The following is a 16,503-nucleotide window of genomic DNA, read 5'->3' as shown; positions in this document are numbered from 1 at the left end:
CTAAAAATAAATTTCTTTAATAATAAGTCCGAACCCCAGACTTACTTATCGAGGTCAAGTTGACTCACGAGCCAAAACTAGTCTATTATTTATATAATTTTAATTTACATTAAATATATATTTGTATTATAATTAGAATAACATTTATGTAATTTTAGTTTACATTATATACATATATATATTTCTATTATAATTAGAATAATTAAATAAAATATAATTTGTTGTCGAGCCAAACTTGAGTTTGTTAACTACTCAAGTGCGAAGCTCAAGTTAATGAAACAAAGCTTAATGGTTAGTGAAACAAAGCTTAAGCCTCGTTAACACCACTGCTGGTCAGGCTTAAGCTTGACTCACATAATCATTGTGTCGGTATATAATCACAATTCACAATTTTATTAAATAATGTATATATATGTAGAAACATTTTCCACTTGTGCCATGATGAATGATCATTATCACAATGAGAAATGAAACTTTATAACTGTTGAACAAATCAACCTATGATGTATAGAGTGTACAAGTACATATGTAATCACTATACAAGAAACAAAAAATCATTCCTTTGATAGAATAAACACAAATATATATGATGCATTCGTGATCATACTAATAAGAAATAGCAAAATACAAAAATGAAAAATCCTAATCGTAGACACATAACCCACAAACAATTTCTTTAAGATTAACAAGGGAGTTAATATTCATACATTTTCGCCACCACAGATCTGCTTCTGCCGCCGCAAGTCATTATAAAACCGGTTAATAAACTGCTCGGCCGCCTCATCCACACGGTTATCCTCCTCCACATTACTCACCGGAAACGGAGAGTCCGTCACCCTCAGCTGCCTCACCACCGGACTCCTCCCAAACCCGGGCAGCGCAGGTGACGCAGTTTCGCTGTGGATCATCTCCAAGGCCTGGAGAACAGCCGCATTAAAACCCTTGATGTCAAGTTCCGCCTTAGGTTGAACAATATTGCCCGAGTGGTGTTTCTTTTGGAATGGGAAAATAGAGAATTTTGTTACGGGGCTGGTGGTGCAGCTGAACTCGTATTCACCGGGTGGTGGGGAAGGGTTGGGGTAGGAGAGGTGGGGTGGGGTTGAGGGGCGGTTGACGGCGAACGCTGCCCAGGTGTGGTGGTGGTGGAACAAGAGGTTTTGCAAGGCTTTACCGGCGATCTTGGCTCTTTTCATCATCATGTTGAGATCTAGCCATATTTTGTTTTTTGATATGCCTTTACGTAGCATGTCGTAGAATAAACGGAGTACGCTCCATACCTTTTTTGGTAAAACTGGAAGGTTTTGATCCATCCTTTTGAAATTTATTGGTTTGTAATTTGTTTTTGTGTTGATAGTAAAATGAAATGGTTGAGCTGGAGGAGGGTAGGGTATTTATAGGGGAAGCGACGCCGTTTTAAATTAGGGTTGTTTCATGTTTGGTCCGTTAATTCACGTTTCCGTTTTATATATTTTTTTTATTTGTAGGAAATATTAATGGTTAACAGTTAAACAGACTAACGCTTTATATTTTTTTTATATTTTATATTCGTTGGTATATATGTTAAACAACTAAAATCAGTCAGCTGGTATTGATATTGTGATTTGTGAATATGAACGTTATATGTAAAGTTGTAAACATTTTTATGAGAAAATAAAGAGTGGAGATTCATATTTTGGGTGGGAAGAAAAGAAAAAGACGCTCCAGTGCCGTTAGAGGTGGACGACGGATGCGATTTTGATACACCAAGATGTAACTTTACATAGTGGAGGGTTTGATTTGTATATTTGTATCTAAGGGTGTTATAAGTTGTGTTTAGGGTTGACGAGTCGTATTTGACAAGAACCCAAACACGTCATAAATATTTGAGAGTTGATACGAATACATTCTGTTTAACCCGAATTTTACTAACAAAAAATACAAATACATAAACAATTACATTTATATTATCAAATTGATCTGATGTTAATTTCTATATATTTTTTAATTTAACATAAAATAACTAACTATATTGAGCTATGACTTATGCCATATAAACACATTTAAAAATATAAAGTAAAAATGAACCGGTTAAACAGCTCAACCTCTAAGTCCATCAAATTAACCCAAACCTAACCTATTTAGGTAAACGTCTTCACAACAAAATGACCTCAACCTTTCAAACTAATCCAACCATATATTTCATGTTAAGGACATGCTTTATCATAAACTAGTGGTATCTTTCCGCGCCTCACGACAGGAATTTGGTCAGTTTTGACACAGTATGTAACAGTATTGGAATTTGGTCGTTACATTGTGATATTAAAAGATCATGCACATTACAAAACAAAAAAAAATTATTTATAATGATTTGATTACACGAAAGTTATGTCATGTATAAAAAGTAATAAATTCTTTTTAAAATGGAATTTTTGTATTAAACACACATATTTGAAAATATTTCAAATAAAGTAAAATGAAATTTAGAAAATAATTAAATAAACATTTCAAGGGTGAGACACATAGGTGATTTCTTTTTTTAATGTTAACTTAATTAAAGTTTCATTTTTAATGTCAAAACTACCCCTTAGGCTAGAGGGTATGGTGATGGTCCTCTCTTGGAGGATGGTCCGTCACGTAAGCGCCACGTAAGATGGGTATGAAGATGGGGCAAAGAGGATGTAGGTATGAAAATGGGGGATGATCCTAAAATATATATTATATATTGTATGTATATATGGTCTGTGAGGAAGTTTTGTCCTTATTTGGACCGTCCTGGACGGCGAGAAGAAGACGGAGAGGACGAGACGGAGGGGGGGCGAGATGGAGGGAGGAACGGCGACGGTAGGGGACGGTCCAAAGCCGATCCCCATACCGTATAGCCTTAGATGAGCATACAATTGCACAACCGTAATTATAATGTTTTTATTGTCCAATAAATAGGGATGAGCATATCGGTATCCGATACCGAACCGATACCGATACCGCCTAATACCGATCCCGAATTTCACCTAAACTAGGTACCGATACCGATACCGAAACATGTCGGTTAGGTATCGGTACGGTACGGTATCGGTATTATACCGTATTTTGAGGGTCGGTATCGGTATAATACCGATACCGTACCGTACCGATACCGAAAACGCCAAAAAGTGGATACCGATCTGGATCGGGATCGGTACGGAATCGGTACGGGATCGGTACGGGATCGGTATGGAATCGGTATTCGGTGGCATATGCTCATCCCTAGAGCATAGTAGCATACAATTGTTTTAAATGGCATAATCGTAATTATAATGCTTTTATTGTGCAATCATTACACTGTTACTAACACCATTCAAAAATTGTTATATTATAGAATAGAATGCACAACTTTATATGTAGATTTTTAGTAGAAAAATGAAATATATGAAGAATTTAGTTGAAAAATAAGTTTCTATGTGAATATAATTAAACAAGTTTAAAGTTTAATTAGGAGAGAACTATTGTTACAACAAGTAGTTTCGATAATAAAATACTCAAACTCAAATTGTAGACAAAGACCACATAATGGGTAACGCTTTTTATGAAGTTGAAAGTCAAAAAGCCAATTACTTAGCGAGAGAGGTTATGTGACAAGAACCACTTTGTCACCTGCCCCGTTAGCCTAAGCATGCCCTCGCACCAAACCCCATTATCCTCATAATGCTCCAAATCAAGAATGGTGACTCAATCTAAAGGTTGATACATTTACGAGAAAAAACCCTACATCAAGTTTAATTACATTTTTTACATAACATGAATTTTAATGGTAACATTAATGTGATGAGTGTTCAAATAAAAAAAAATGTTTTTTAAAGCGTGACAAGGATTTGATATTAAGTTAATTGTAAATAAAAATGACAAAAAAAAAAAAAAACAGTTTTCGTATTATATAAAATTTGAAAAACTTTTATGCGTTGATTACTTTAAAAAAAATACAAGTACCAACTGTACCATAAAATCCAGAATTTTATGTCTTGTAATTCGATGATTATCTTGTTAAATTTAGAAAATCCAGAATTTTATGTCTTGTAATTCGATGATTATCTTGTTAAATTTAGAAAACGACGTTTTTTTTTTCCTAAAAGGTATAATGCAATATTTATTACAACATGCTTCTAACCCATATATATAACAGCTATCATGAATTTCTACATTTTATAATAAATTTTGATGCCATTTGATTACAGATGAAAGCGAAGCCGTGATGTGTCTTTTTCTATTAGTATTTAGTATAAAAAAAGGGGAATACCCGCACGGGTGACGGAAATTCAGTATGTGTTGTTTCGGCTAATTACAATATCGGTATTCACTATATCAACGGAAAGAAACCCAAAAACATAAACTCAATAGTGTGCCCAGAATAATATCGACACAAAGTTTTATATCGATTGAAATTCTTAAAAACGCCTACTGGTTCAGATTATAGTGATACCAGTGTCGATGTTGTTCGGTCGGAATTTGTGTTGTTTGTTAGGGTAACGAAACGGTACCGGCATTCGAGAAAAGCACTTTATTTTTATTACAACTCTATTGTCAACAAATTTTATACCGATCTAAACATAGTCGTGATTCATTTTTTTAAGTTAACGAACGCAAACTCTTAAAATAAAATCAAATTAAATAAATTAAAAATTTAAACTATTTAGAGAGTATAAAGCGTTTAAAAAATGAAAGGGATTAAAATATTAAAATTGTATTGAATAAAAAATATATTATATGATAATAATTATAACAATCGTTAAAATATAAATAATAATAATAAATATAAATAATATAGAAATAGCAAATTATCATAAATTTAATATCATAATAAAAAAACAATTTAAAAAAATAATTTAATATTATAGTAAAATAACAATCAAAAAATAATATTATGGAAAGCCCTCTGCAATCTGGTTACACACACACAAAAAAAAGGGGGCAAAAAGTAAACGCCAGTATTGAACTTCTTATCTACGTATTAAGGTTAAATGCCAGAACCACTTGAACTACTTTATGTTTCCTTAATATTCTATATTTTATTTTATATTTATATAAAGTAAGCTGTGAAAAATAAAATAATAATAGTAATAATAATAAAAAAAACTAATGGGTTACATGTGACACCTAAATATTGGCTTCACCATTCAAACTAACAAATGTATGAGATTACTGTACATCTCTTTTAGAAATGTAAGGACATAGAATTGTAATTTAACGAAAAAGTTAAACAAAAGACAACATATTATAAAATTGATTGTTAATAAAAATTATATAAAATTTAGAGTAAAATGTATTTTTACCCCTGAAGATATAGCCCATTGGCACCCTTATCTCCTACCACGAAATTTTTGTTGTCTTACCCCTCAACTATTGAAAACCGCTGCAATATTACCCCCCCTAGTGTTAAAATCTGTTTAAAGTCAACGTCAATTATTAACGGTCAAAGGGTAATATAGTCTTTTACACTTGTATTTGATTGTTTCCTCAACACAACACCCTATATTATAAACTTCACTTCGACCTTACCCCCCCAAGTATTCCCTCAATCTCCTTTCTTCTCTCTGGCGAACACATCACCGGCGACCACACCAAATTTCTTCAATTTTCACATAAATTTATAGAGAATGCAGAGCTTTACAACAACCTTTGTTATCTTCTCCATTGAAACCCCTTTTCTCCTTCATATCATTTCCACACACACCCCTCTTTCTTGTACAACATCTAAACCACAATCCCCTCTAATGTTCATCCATCTCTTACGCTTTTCTACCGATGAGAGAGAAAGAGAGTGTCGAGAGAGAGAGAGAGTGAAGCGAGAAGAAAAGAGGTGCCGCACCGGCGACGGCGGCGTCGGCAATCACGGCTGCACCGGCGACGGCGGCAGTGAACCGAACTGGCAAGTCTAATCTTCATCCTCGTTCTAGATTTATAAGCTATCGGGTCGTTCTTATTTAAAACTCTGATTGTTTTTACGGCTGATAAGTGATGGTGATGAACGGCGACAGCGAACGAAGGTCTCCGGAGCTCCGATTCACGACTGTAACAGCGGTAGTATGCACCCCCTTTCTTTTGATAGCCCCCGGTCAGTATAAACATATATTTGTCTTTGATAAGTCTGCGTTCTTTGTGGTTTCTCAGTGTGTTACTTGACAACTTGGTGTGGTATGAATAAAATGGAGTTCGATTTAGTGCTATATGAGAATGTAGGAGATATGATGGTTTTGAGTATATGTGTAAATGTTAACTGTGTTTGCATATGTACATAAGAATTCAAAGAAATATCATCTTGTGTTTGCACTGTGTAAATGTCATCTTGTGCATGCAATACTGAAGGAAGCAAAGAAGTATTTAACATCGAGAGGTAATACGTTTTCTTACAACAAAGCATAGGGGATAATAAGAAAGGATAATATAGTCATTTAACACCGGGGGGTAATATTGCAGTATTTTTCAATAGTTGGGGGGGTAAGACAGCAAAAATTTCGTAGTAGGGGGTAAGGTTGCCAATCGCATCTAACCTCAGGGGGTAAAACTGCAGTTTACTCTAAAATTTACAACAAATCTTTTAAAGTAGTTATATATCTAACCCTACTAATTTTTATCTACAATATTAGGTAGTACGTGACGCGCGTAAAGCGCGTCGATCGCAACTTGTAGCTTAGAAGCTTCAAATGGCTGCAAGAAAATCTGCCACGCCAAGCACCATCACAGCCATCACTCTCAGATGAACACTAATTCATCTTCATCGAGACCCAAATAAATAGTAAATGTCAAATAAACATAAATAAACTACTTAAATCTGCAGAAACAAAAACATCTCAGACGAACACGTAAATGGTAACTTTATAGATACCAATAAAACATAAAACAAACCGGTAAAAATAAGTCAAAGGTTCCAAAGCCATATAACAGAACACAGTCAACAACAGTTTCACCTGAAAATTCCAAAAGCCAAAAAACTGAACCAACCCTACAAAAGACGAATAATCATAAGACTCAAAGGCGTACCACAACACTGCATGGGTCTACACCATAGCCCATCAATTGTCATAACGACAACATGCAAACATAAATTAACCGTGATAAGGTACAAAGTACACAACTCGCACAAACAAAACAACTCGTTGGAAAATCCGACCTAAAGAAACCAAGACACCGTAAAGCCCGGCGTAAAGAAACCAAAAAACCCTAACAATTTTAGGTTCAAACAAACAAGAAGCATCAGATTTACCTATAAAACATGGAAAAGTAGGTCGCCGATCTAGAACAACCACGACGGAACAACCACCTTAAGTCCTAGGGGGCGGATGAGGGTTAAGCGGTGGTCGTGGTAAAATCTAAAGCGTGCAAATGAAGAAGAACAAATAACCTCTCACTTTAAATACCACCCAATGGTACAAATACATAAACCATAGATACAACCCATATATACACAGAAAACATACAAAGCTTTAGGTCCAACATATCAAAGCAACTTAATGTTGCTAATTGAAAATATATAATTGTGCGATTAAACCATTAGAACCTATGTGTCTAATTTTATGGTCTAATTAACTATTGTAAGTTGTTTTTGTTACATTAGCACCCGTTATAAATGTGTGTGACCAATTAGAATAGTGTGTCTAACTTGTGTATATTGACATTATTTTATATGAAACATTAAACAAATCTTACATCGTTCAGTTTTGCTCATAAGAGAGATACTAACATAAAATAAATGTTCATCTCAAACATCATTCTTGCCTTTTGGGGTGTAACTAGAAATGCAACACGCCACGATGCGGCGGGAGCTAGATTTATATTTATATTCAGCCAGTTATCGTTGAGTCACATCGATATGGTTAATTACATAAGCAAGAGCAATAAGTAAGTCTTTAGATTTTATACAAATTTTGTGGTTGCAAGTTACGTGATTAACATTAAGCATGTTAGTTACATAACTTGCGGAAAAGACATTGTCCCAAGCGATGTGGCTTCTTGAACTACGGCTTCCAGTTGCGGTTGTTTCCTAGTAGGCAACTATGCAAAAGGTGTTTCCCCTTCCTGTCATTCTTGGCATCCCGTCTTTAGATGATGCAAGGATGAGGATGAGGCATTTCAAGATTTCTTTTGCAAGAGCAGGCCTTTCATACGCTTCATTCTCGCCCTCTTAATCATGGCAAGCTCCCTGGTCAGCTATGGGTCTACAACATCCAATTAAAAAGCCTTGTGCGTTTGTGATCGTGGCGGTTTTTTTTTTTTTTTGGCACTTGAAGCCGCCATGCGTTTCTCTTTTTCCAGCTGCAAACAAAACTGGAAACATCTCATTTCAACATAAAATAAAAATTAAGGAAATTAATCATTTTGTTGCCTCCGCGTGTTGTGGCGTGAAACCTATTGCTTTATGTCTTTGAAATGTTGAACTGTGACGCCACGTAAAAACGTGTCCAAATTATATATAAACACATGTCCTGAACTTTAAACGCGTGGGAATTTTTTTTTGAAGGACTTAAAGTGTTACCATGCCAAGCTTGGGCCTCTGAATGACACTACGCAGAAGATATATTCTTAATCAAGATATTAGATGAAGATGACGAACCATGTGAATGTAATCTAAAGATTTTAAGGCTTCGGGAATTATAACGCGTCAACATGTTAATTCTACCTCTGAGTGACCGTTTAATGCCCACAAGGCTTGGTAAAATTATAAATTCATTCTCATGTAAATCTGACAAGGAATGCATAATTATCCGGTTAAAATTGTGATGAAATTAACCAATCTTCCAAGGAGTAAGAATGCATGTGCAATATCGACAAATCTTCACATACGGCAAATTTCTACAAACTTCAAAGAAGACATATATGCATGGCATAGTAAATTGAGCATGGCAGGACTGATCATTTGGACTATTACACTGAATTATTGTTCAAGATTCGGACATTGGAAATGCATGGAAAAGTGTATGAAAGTTTAAAAAATTTTGTCCTCTGGTCAACGGTTACGGACCGTATGGCCCTAGGCTTACGGTCCGCAAAGAGGTAACTGGGCGTTGCAGTTCAGGTTCGGTTACGGACCGCAACCACTTGGACTTACGGTCCGTAAGTAATGGATACGGACCGCAAGAGCTTTCCCTTACGGTCCGTAAGCTCGTCGCTGGGCAGAAAAATTGGACACATGTAAGTTCAAGCTGTTAACCGACTCCAACTCATGAAATTCGAAACCAGGGACTATTAAACGGTTTTTATAAACCACTAGGACACCTGGGGTGATCCTAGGGCCTCCCATAACAGCTGCCTTTGATCCAAGCACTTGGGACAAGCTATATAAGGAACACTTGTGTTAGACTTTAAGAGCTCACATTTGCAACATCACTTATAACTTGTCTCTGGAGCTTGCAAGGACTTGGAGAAGACTATCAAGTGTAGAAAGAACTGCTTGGACCTTTAGTAAGTCTCTAATTACCTGATTAGTCCTTGTAGTTAGCTTAATTATCTAGAAGTCAAACTTGACGTAATTTAAGTTTGACTTTCGTTTTAATCTCATATGGTTTAACTACTTATCAAATTGAAAGCAGTGATAATACCACATTAGTATAGGTGATTAACCCTTAAAAGGACATCTCCTAATTATCTCGTTTGAGCAGTTAATTGTCGGGTCAAAGTAGTTTGACAAAAAGTCAAACTGGACTGAAATTGCAAATTTGATTAAAAATAATAAACCAAAGGTTCTAAATTATAATTTAACACTTTAATGACCTGGTAATTAATATTTAATCATGTTTTATCAGTCCTAATTCGACAATTAATAGTCTAAGGTCAGTTTATAACCGAAAGTCGCAAAAGCTTGACTTTTGCTTTGACTTTCAGTTATGACCCGTTTAAGCTTGATTCTCCCATGTCTTAAGCTTCCATTAGGACCACATTACTTAGTAGTATAACCCTCTGGAGTTATATTGCTTGGTGCCTTGTGGTTTGAATTATATGCACTTGATCGTGATTATGCTTAATAATGCCTTAAACGCCCTTTTCACTTAAAACTGAGATTTTAGCAATGTGAATGGACTAATGCCTTTTCTACTGATATTTAGACATGTCCCGAAAATTTGACATCAATTTGAGGTCTAGAATAAGAGTTATGCTCAATAGCGTAATTAAGGAACTTTTTAATATTTAAAAGGCATAATTGGTTTAAGGCCTATCTAAACCCGATTTTTGACACCAAACATTTTACTTACTGATGTTAAATAATATTTTGGGATTTTTGAAGATTTTTATTTATTTTTAGGTTGAGCATAACATAGGATTATAGCCTAATTTCGGTTATTGTCGGTTTTACCCTTTTCATACATAAAATGAGTCTTACATAACATTTTGATGCCAAACCTTTTGCTACTGATTTTATATGATAAATATAATATTTTGAACCTTATAAGCTGATCAAAAACTCAGATTTCCTATTTTTACCCAAATAGCCCTTTAAATCAATTTTTAAACGTTTTTAGCACCTAGTATGGGTCAAAACTATATTTGGTTTATAAAACTCATTACCTACTGATGTTTTAAGCTAATATATGTAATATTACAGTAAGTTAAAGTTTTTAACTTAGAAGTCTATTTTGACCTTTAAAAGCTTATGTAAAATTACCAAAATGCCCCTACGGTGTATAGTAGGCTATAAAAGGTATATTTTTTATATATTAAAGTATCCTACTGATATAACTTATCAAAATACATGTTTTAATTAATTTAATCAGATCTGGAACTCTGTTTTATAATTAAACTCTTTTGTGGACATTAAAATTACCAAAATGCCCTTATGGGACTTATTTTGGTTTAAATTATTTTTTGGGCATATATGTTAATATATTACTGATATATTAACATATTTTGAGCATAATAATGATTAATACATGTATATAATTCATTCGGCTACCCGTTACGCATTTACGCGTTCGGATCGGTCTACGTGACTACCCAATTCTTTTTCCTACGCGCCCGTAATTAAATTACGGACCCGTTCATCAACACAAATCACATAAAAATTCAGTTTATGAACAACTGGCCTATGATTCGGCTCTTTGATTATTTGACCCGTTTTGTTTACAAGTCCTGCAACTTGTTTTTGTTATCATCTCTTGTTTCAAGGATTTTACCCATTCCTGAGTTTTCAAACAATAGCGTTTCGCTCCCCTACCGAGAGTTGCTTACGCCTAAACAACATGCATTGTTTATGAGGATTTTAACATGCTCCTTTTTAACAATTTGACAAGTATAACTTCTAAATTTTAAATCCCCATACAAAGGGTTTATTTGCAACAAGTTTAGCGTGTCCGTTTCACGGCTTACGCTTTAATTATGACCATTCATCGAGTGATAGGTTAATCGCTTCGACAGTTACAACTCCACATTGTTTTGACTCATTTGGATGTCGAATGAAGGCCACCATTTCAAAGACATACCAAACTCTACATATAACACATGTTTTGACCCGTTTTATTTGTCTAAGGCACTTCGTCACTTTCGTGACTTAACGGTTTTCCTCTTTGGCTGAATTCTAATACAACAAACTAGAGCAAATAAATAACATATTGTAACGAAACCATAGGTCGCGTACTTGCATAATTCATCAATGTTGGTTTCTCACCATATTTACCCATTCCCGGGCTTGTCAACCTTAGCGTATCACTTCCATTCCATGGTTTACGCTTTATAACCCAATTTAACGAGTGATGTTAAGTCGTTTCAAGCATTACCAATTCGACCATTATTTACCCCGTTGGGTTTGTCGAGTGAGTCACATCACTTCATTGACGTTCCAACACGGCTATTTTTTACAAACATCAGCAAACATATTTATTTAACTAGTTTGACCCGTTTGGTTGTCGAGTGTGTTACACCACTTCATTGACATACCAAACGCCATCATTTTCGCCATATCAATATTAAACATATCTACGATTAGGTTTATCTACATAAATTTAATGAGACGACAAGTCACGTACCTTTAAAGTGCACCCTTCAAATGCGTATCTCCTCCGGCTTGCCCACTCGACGATCCGGATTCCTCGCCTAAAGAGTTCAATTCACATTCAATTTAGAACTCTTTTCATAGTTATTAACGCATAATTCGCTAAAATAATCAAATATGCGTTTTCATCTGATTCTTAACATATTAACCCTCACTTAGGCATTTTAACGAATACCTGGCGGGTCTGATTTTACATAATCAATATTAAGTTCATGTCTTGTTATTTCCATTGCTAACAACTTCAATTAGGCATATCAACACATAATTTTTAACATCAATATTCCAGAAATTACTTCTCAAATTCAGATTTCACTAGAACAAGCATTATAATCCTAGTGTTCATCTAATTTCTACAAACCCATTGATCACCTACAATGGTGATTATAAACCCAACAAGTATGATGCAAGGTTTTTACAAGAAATCATCTAGGGTTTATCCCTAGATATCATATCACTTCTAATTCCAACTATACAACAATCATGTAGGTTCAAATTCAAAACTCATGAGTTCATCTAAAATTTGAAGTGGAACCAAATATCGAAATTTCACATACCTTAGGATCCCTTCGTCGAGATGATCACTAATATGTGTTCAGATTTCGTTTTAGACTTGATTTAGGCCTCCAATTTGTGAGTTTTTTTTGTGAAAATTAGGGTTTGAAAGAAACCCCATGATCGCCCCTTTCTTCTGTACGACCCAAACACATACTCATGTGTGTGTTTGGTGTTTTATTTACTAATTAAACTTTCATGTTTCAAGTTTTTGCTAATTAGGTCCCTTAACTTTTGATTATTATTTAGTTTAGCTGTTTTAAACTTTATTATATATCACCTCGAGACTCGTAACTAACTGGGTTATAAATTCCTAGTTAGTTGATTCTCGTTTGATTAATACTTTATAATGAAAATATAAAGTTTTATATATTTGGGGTGTTACACGACTGTTGATGTCAGATTCTTTTAGTCTTAAAAAAATGATGCAAGGCTATTGTCATTCTAGGTAAGTTATTGTCGTCTTCAAGAAAATGCTTGCTACAGTTTTGTATTATAATTCCGATAGATTAGTCAAATATCAAGAAGCCTCATAACTTTGTATTTCATTTAAAAGCAATCTAGGTTCTTCATAAACATGAAACAAAATATGGGAGTAAACTTGTATAGTATAGATCGATCAAGCAACACATTGATCGTTTGATGGTTTTCACAAAAGATATGTCTTAAAACTACATATTCACTAATCGACTCAAGTAAGTTAACAACGCAACTAAAAGAATCATTAACTAATGTAACACCCCTAAAATTATTAAATATATATATATATATATATATATATATATATATATATATATATATAGGGTAGGGATATGGTAAAAAATGTTTAAAATGTGAGAAGGGTAAGAAGTGTTTTAAACCATTGGATATTTGATCTAATGGTTGAGATCAATAGGGTATAAAAATGTAAATTGTGTTTTAATTAGAGGAACCTTATGTAAAATTGAAGGGCAATAGTGTCTTTTTCAATGTTTGAAACATGGTAACCGTAACCTACACAACCAAAAACACCTACATTCACTCCTTTTTCCTTAAATATCGGAATTAATGATTCACCTTAATTGTAGGGAGGTCTTTGGTTGCATATTCTTCATACGTTATCATAAAGAGATCTATAATCAAATTCATGGCGTGGTGTTCTAAAACAACAGGATAAATTGACTATGATTCAAGTCATGGTGTTTTATCTGGAGACATTGTTCATGGCGTGGTGTTTTAAACATCTATGATTCAAGTCATGGTGTTTTATCTGGGGACATTGTTCATGGCGTGGTGTTTTATCAATACAAAACATTCCCAGATTTTAAAACACCATGACTATGATTCAAGTCATGGTGTTTTATCTGGAGACATTGTTCATGGTGTGGTGTTTTAAGCATCTATGATTCAAGTCATGGTGTTTTATATGGAGACATTGTATAATCAGATTCATGGCGTGGTGTTTTAAAACAACTGGATAAATTGACTATGATTCAAGTCATGGTGTTTTATCTAAAGACATTGTTCATGGCGTGGTGTTTTAAAAATCTGGAGACATTGACTATGATTCAAGTCATGGTGTTTTATCTGGAATCCATAAAACATTGTATTGTGATTACATCCATGGTGTTTTAACATCTGGACAATCAATACGAAACATTCCCAGATTATAAAACACCTGACTATGATTCAAGTCATGGTGTTTTATCTGGAATCCAAAAAACATTAAAACACCAACTCAAGATCGAAGCTGTATGTATATAACCCTTTAAAACACCAACTCAGGAATGATACGTAGATAACAATCGTATTGGATCTTGCAAAAAAAATATATAAAATTCAAATCAATCCCTAAACATTCTCATCGCCAGTTATTTTTTTTTCAGTTATATTGGAAATCAATTAATTGACAAAAATGTACAATTACTAATATACCCTTTTGAATTAATTAAGATGAGGGACACTTGTCATTCCCAAATTATTTCTTACACTTCTTACAAAAGATGGACTTTGTACAGGATCCTCTACCTATATATATATATATATATATATGTATATATGCGTGTTGAAAATAAAATAATGAGATTTTAAATTAGAAATAATAAACCTAGTTAAAATCTTGTTATAAAAAGATGGGAAATCAAAGAATTTTTGCCATTTTTATAAAATAATAACTTAGAGGGACTAAAGTTGGGCAAATTGAAACAAGTGTTTTAAAACACTGGATAAACTCAAAACTCACACAACTTGTGTGTGAGCTGGGATCGACCAAACCACAGGAGAAACAGAGACTTCATCTCAAAACTCTAATCTCACTCAAATCCTTACGATTCTCAAAGAAAAATTCGATTAGGAAGCAATCTCAAGCTAGAATCTTGATCACTAACCCTATGGGATCAAAAGATATGCTAAATTTTAATATATGATGATGTTTTGATGATTCTTGAATTCTCATAAATGAAAATGTTGAAGAATTGATTGATGTTATGATTAAATTAGGATGATTATAGGTCTAAGAACAAGTCTTAGACAAGAAATTGGTAGAGTCATGTTAAAATCCATTGATTTCAATGGTTATCATATGGGTTTTATGAAAAGGATGAAGAACACTTGAATTGTAAGGATAAATTAGTGTCAATTGAATGTTTGAAGGTAAGTTTAGGTGTGATTATGGTATCTTTGACCTATAAATCGAAATACTATACTTAAACATGGTTAAAGTTACTAATCATGAATATGTTAGTGATAGGATACTAATTATGCACACAAGATGTTTGATAAAATACTTGAATGAACTTAAAATAAGTGAGAATTATGAAATAATCACTTATTTGATTAGTTAAAAACACTAGAAGTTTAATAGAGAAATTTGAATTCTAAGTGTTATGTTCGAATTGGATTCTATAGGCAATTCGGGTGGATCGTCAAGTAATCAAGGCGGAACAGATAATTGTATGAAAGGAAAGCTTTAAAGGTACGTGGCTATACGCTTCGTAAAATAACTTTTACTAGTATCATGATGATTATTTATTTTGAATGATAAATGTTAAGTGAAACATATTGAAGTTTGGTTAACATTAAAAACGGTGGATTCCGTAAGAATAAACCAAACAGATTAATTAAATTCTAACGACAAGTTAGAAGATATATATATATATATATATATATATATATATATATATATATATATATATATATATATATGAGTAGGAGTTGGGTGGAAAGTGTGTTTTTCCTAGAAAGTCTAAGAAGCAATAAGAACGCGACATGTGGCATTGAAGGATTTTATCTAAAAGGGCATTTATGTACTTTTACAATCTATTTTTATTTTAGGAAATTATCTTCAATAACTAACTATACATAAATTTCGGAATTTTTTGTTTTCGATTTCTGATCTCACGTAATATCAATCATTCCTTCGTTTTCTTGCTGGAATCTATCAGCATGTTCTTGGTACTGTGTTTTAACAGTTTGTTCTTGGTGATGTGTTTTAACAGCAAACAGATTCATACAGCTGTGTTTTATTATTCAGATTCATACAGTTGTGTTTTAACAGCAAGCAGATTCATACAGTTGTGTTTTAGCATTCAGATTCATACAGCTGTGTTTTAACAGCAAGCAGATTCATACAGTTGTGTTTTAGCATTCAGATTCAAACAGTTGTGTTTTAACAGCAAGCAGATGCATACAGTTGTGTTTTAGCATTCAGATTCATACAGTTGTGTTTTAACAGCAAGCAGATTCATACAGTTGTGTTTTAACAGCAAGCAGATTCATACAGTTGTGTTTTAGCATTCAGATTCATACAACTGTGTTTTAACAGCAAGCAAATTCATACAAATGTGTTTTATCATTCAGATTCATACAGTTGTGTTTTAACAGCAAACAGATTCATACAAATGTGTTTTATCATTCAGATTCATACAGCCGTGTTTTAACAGCAAGCAGATTTATACAAATGTGTTTTACATCAGCAGATTTCG

General features: G+C 33.7%; 1 protein-coding gene across 1 annotated transcript; it reads right to left on the bottom strand.

Moving 5' to 3' along the window:
* Nucleotides 1-701: 701 nt before the first annotated feature.
* LOC110876964 lies at nt 702-1,247 on the bottom strand. The gene has a single exon (XM_022125120.1). The coding sequence runs from the start codon at nt 1,245-1,247 to the stop codon at nt 702-704; it is 546 nt and encodes a 181-aa protein (XP_021980812.1).
* Between the last annotated feature and the right edge of the window lie 15,256 nt (nt 1,248-16,503).

The sequence above is a fragment of the Helianthus annuus genome, chromosome 9, assembly GCF_002127325.2.
Source record: "Helianthus annuus cultivar XRQ/B chromosome 9, HanXRQr2.0-SUNRISE, whole genome shotgun sequence".
NCBI lineage: Eukaryota > Viridiplantae > Streptophyta > Magnoliopsida > Asterales > Asteraceae > Helianthus > Helianthus annuus.
This window is presented reverse-complemented; position numbering and strand designations above follow the sequence as displayed.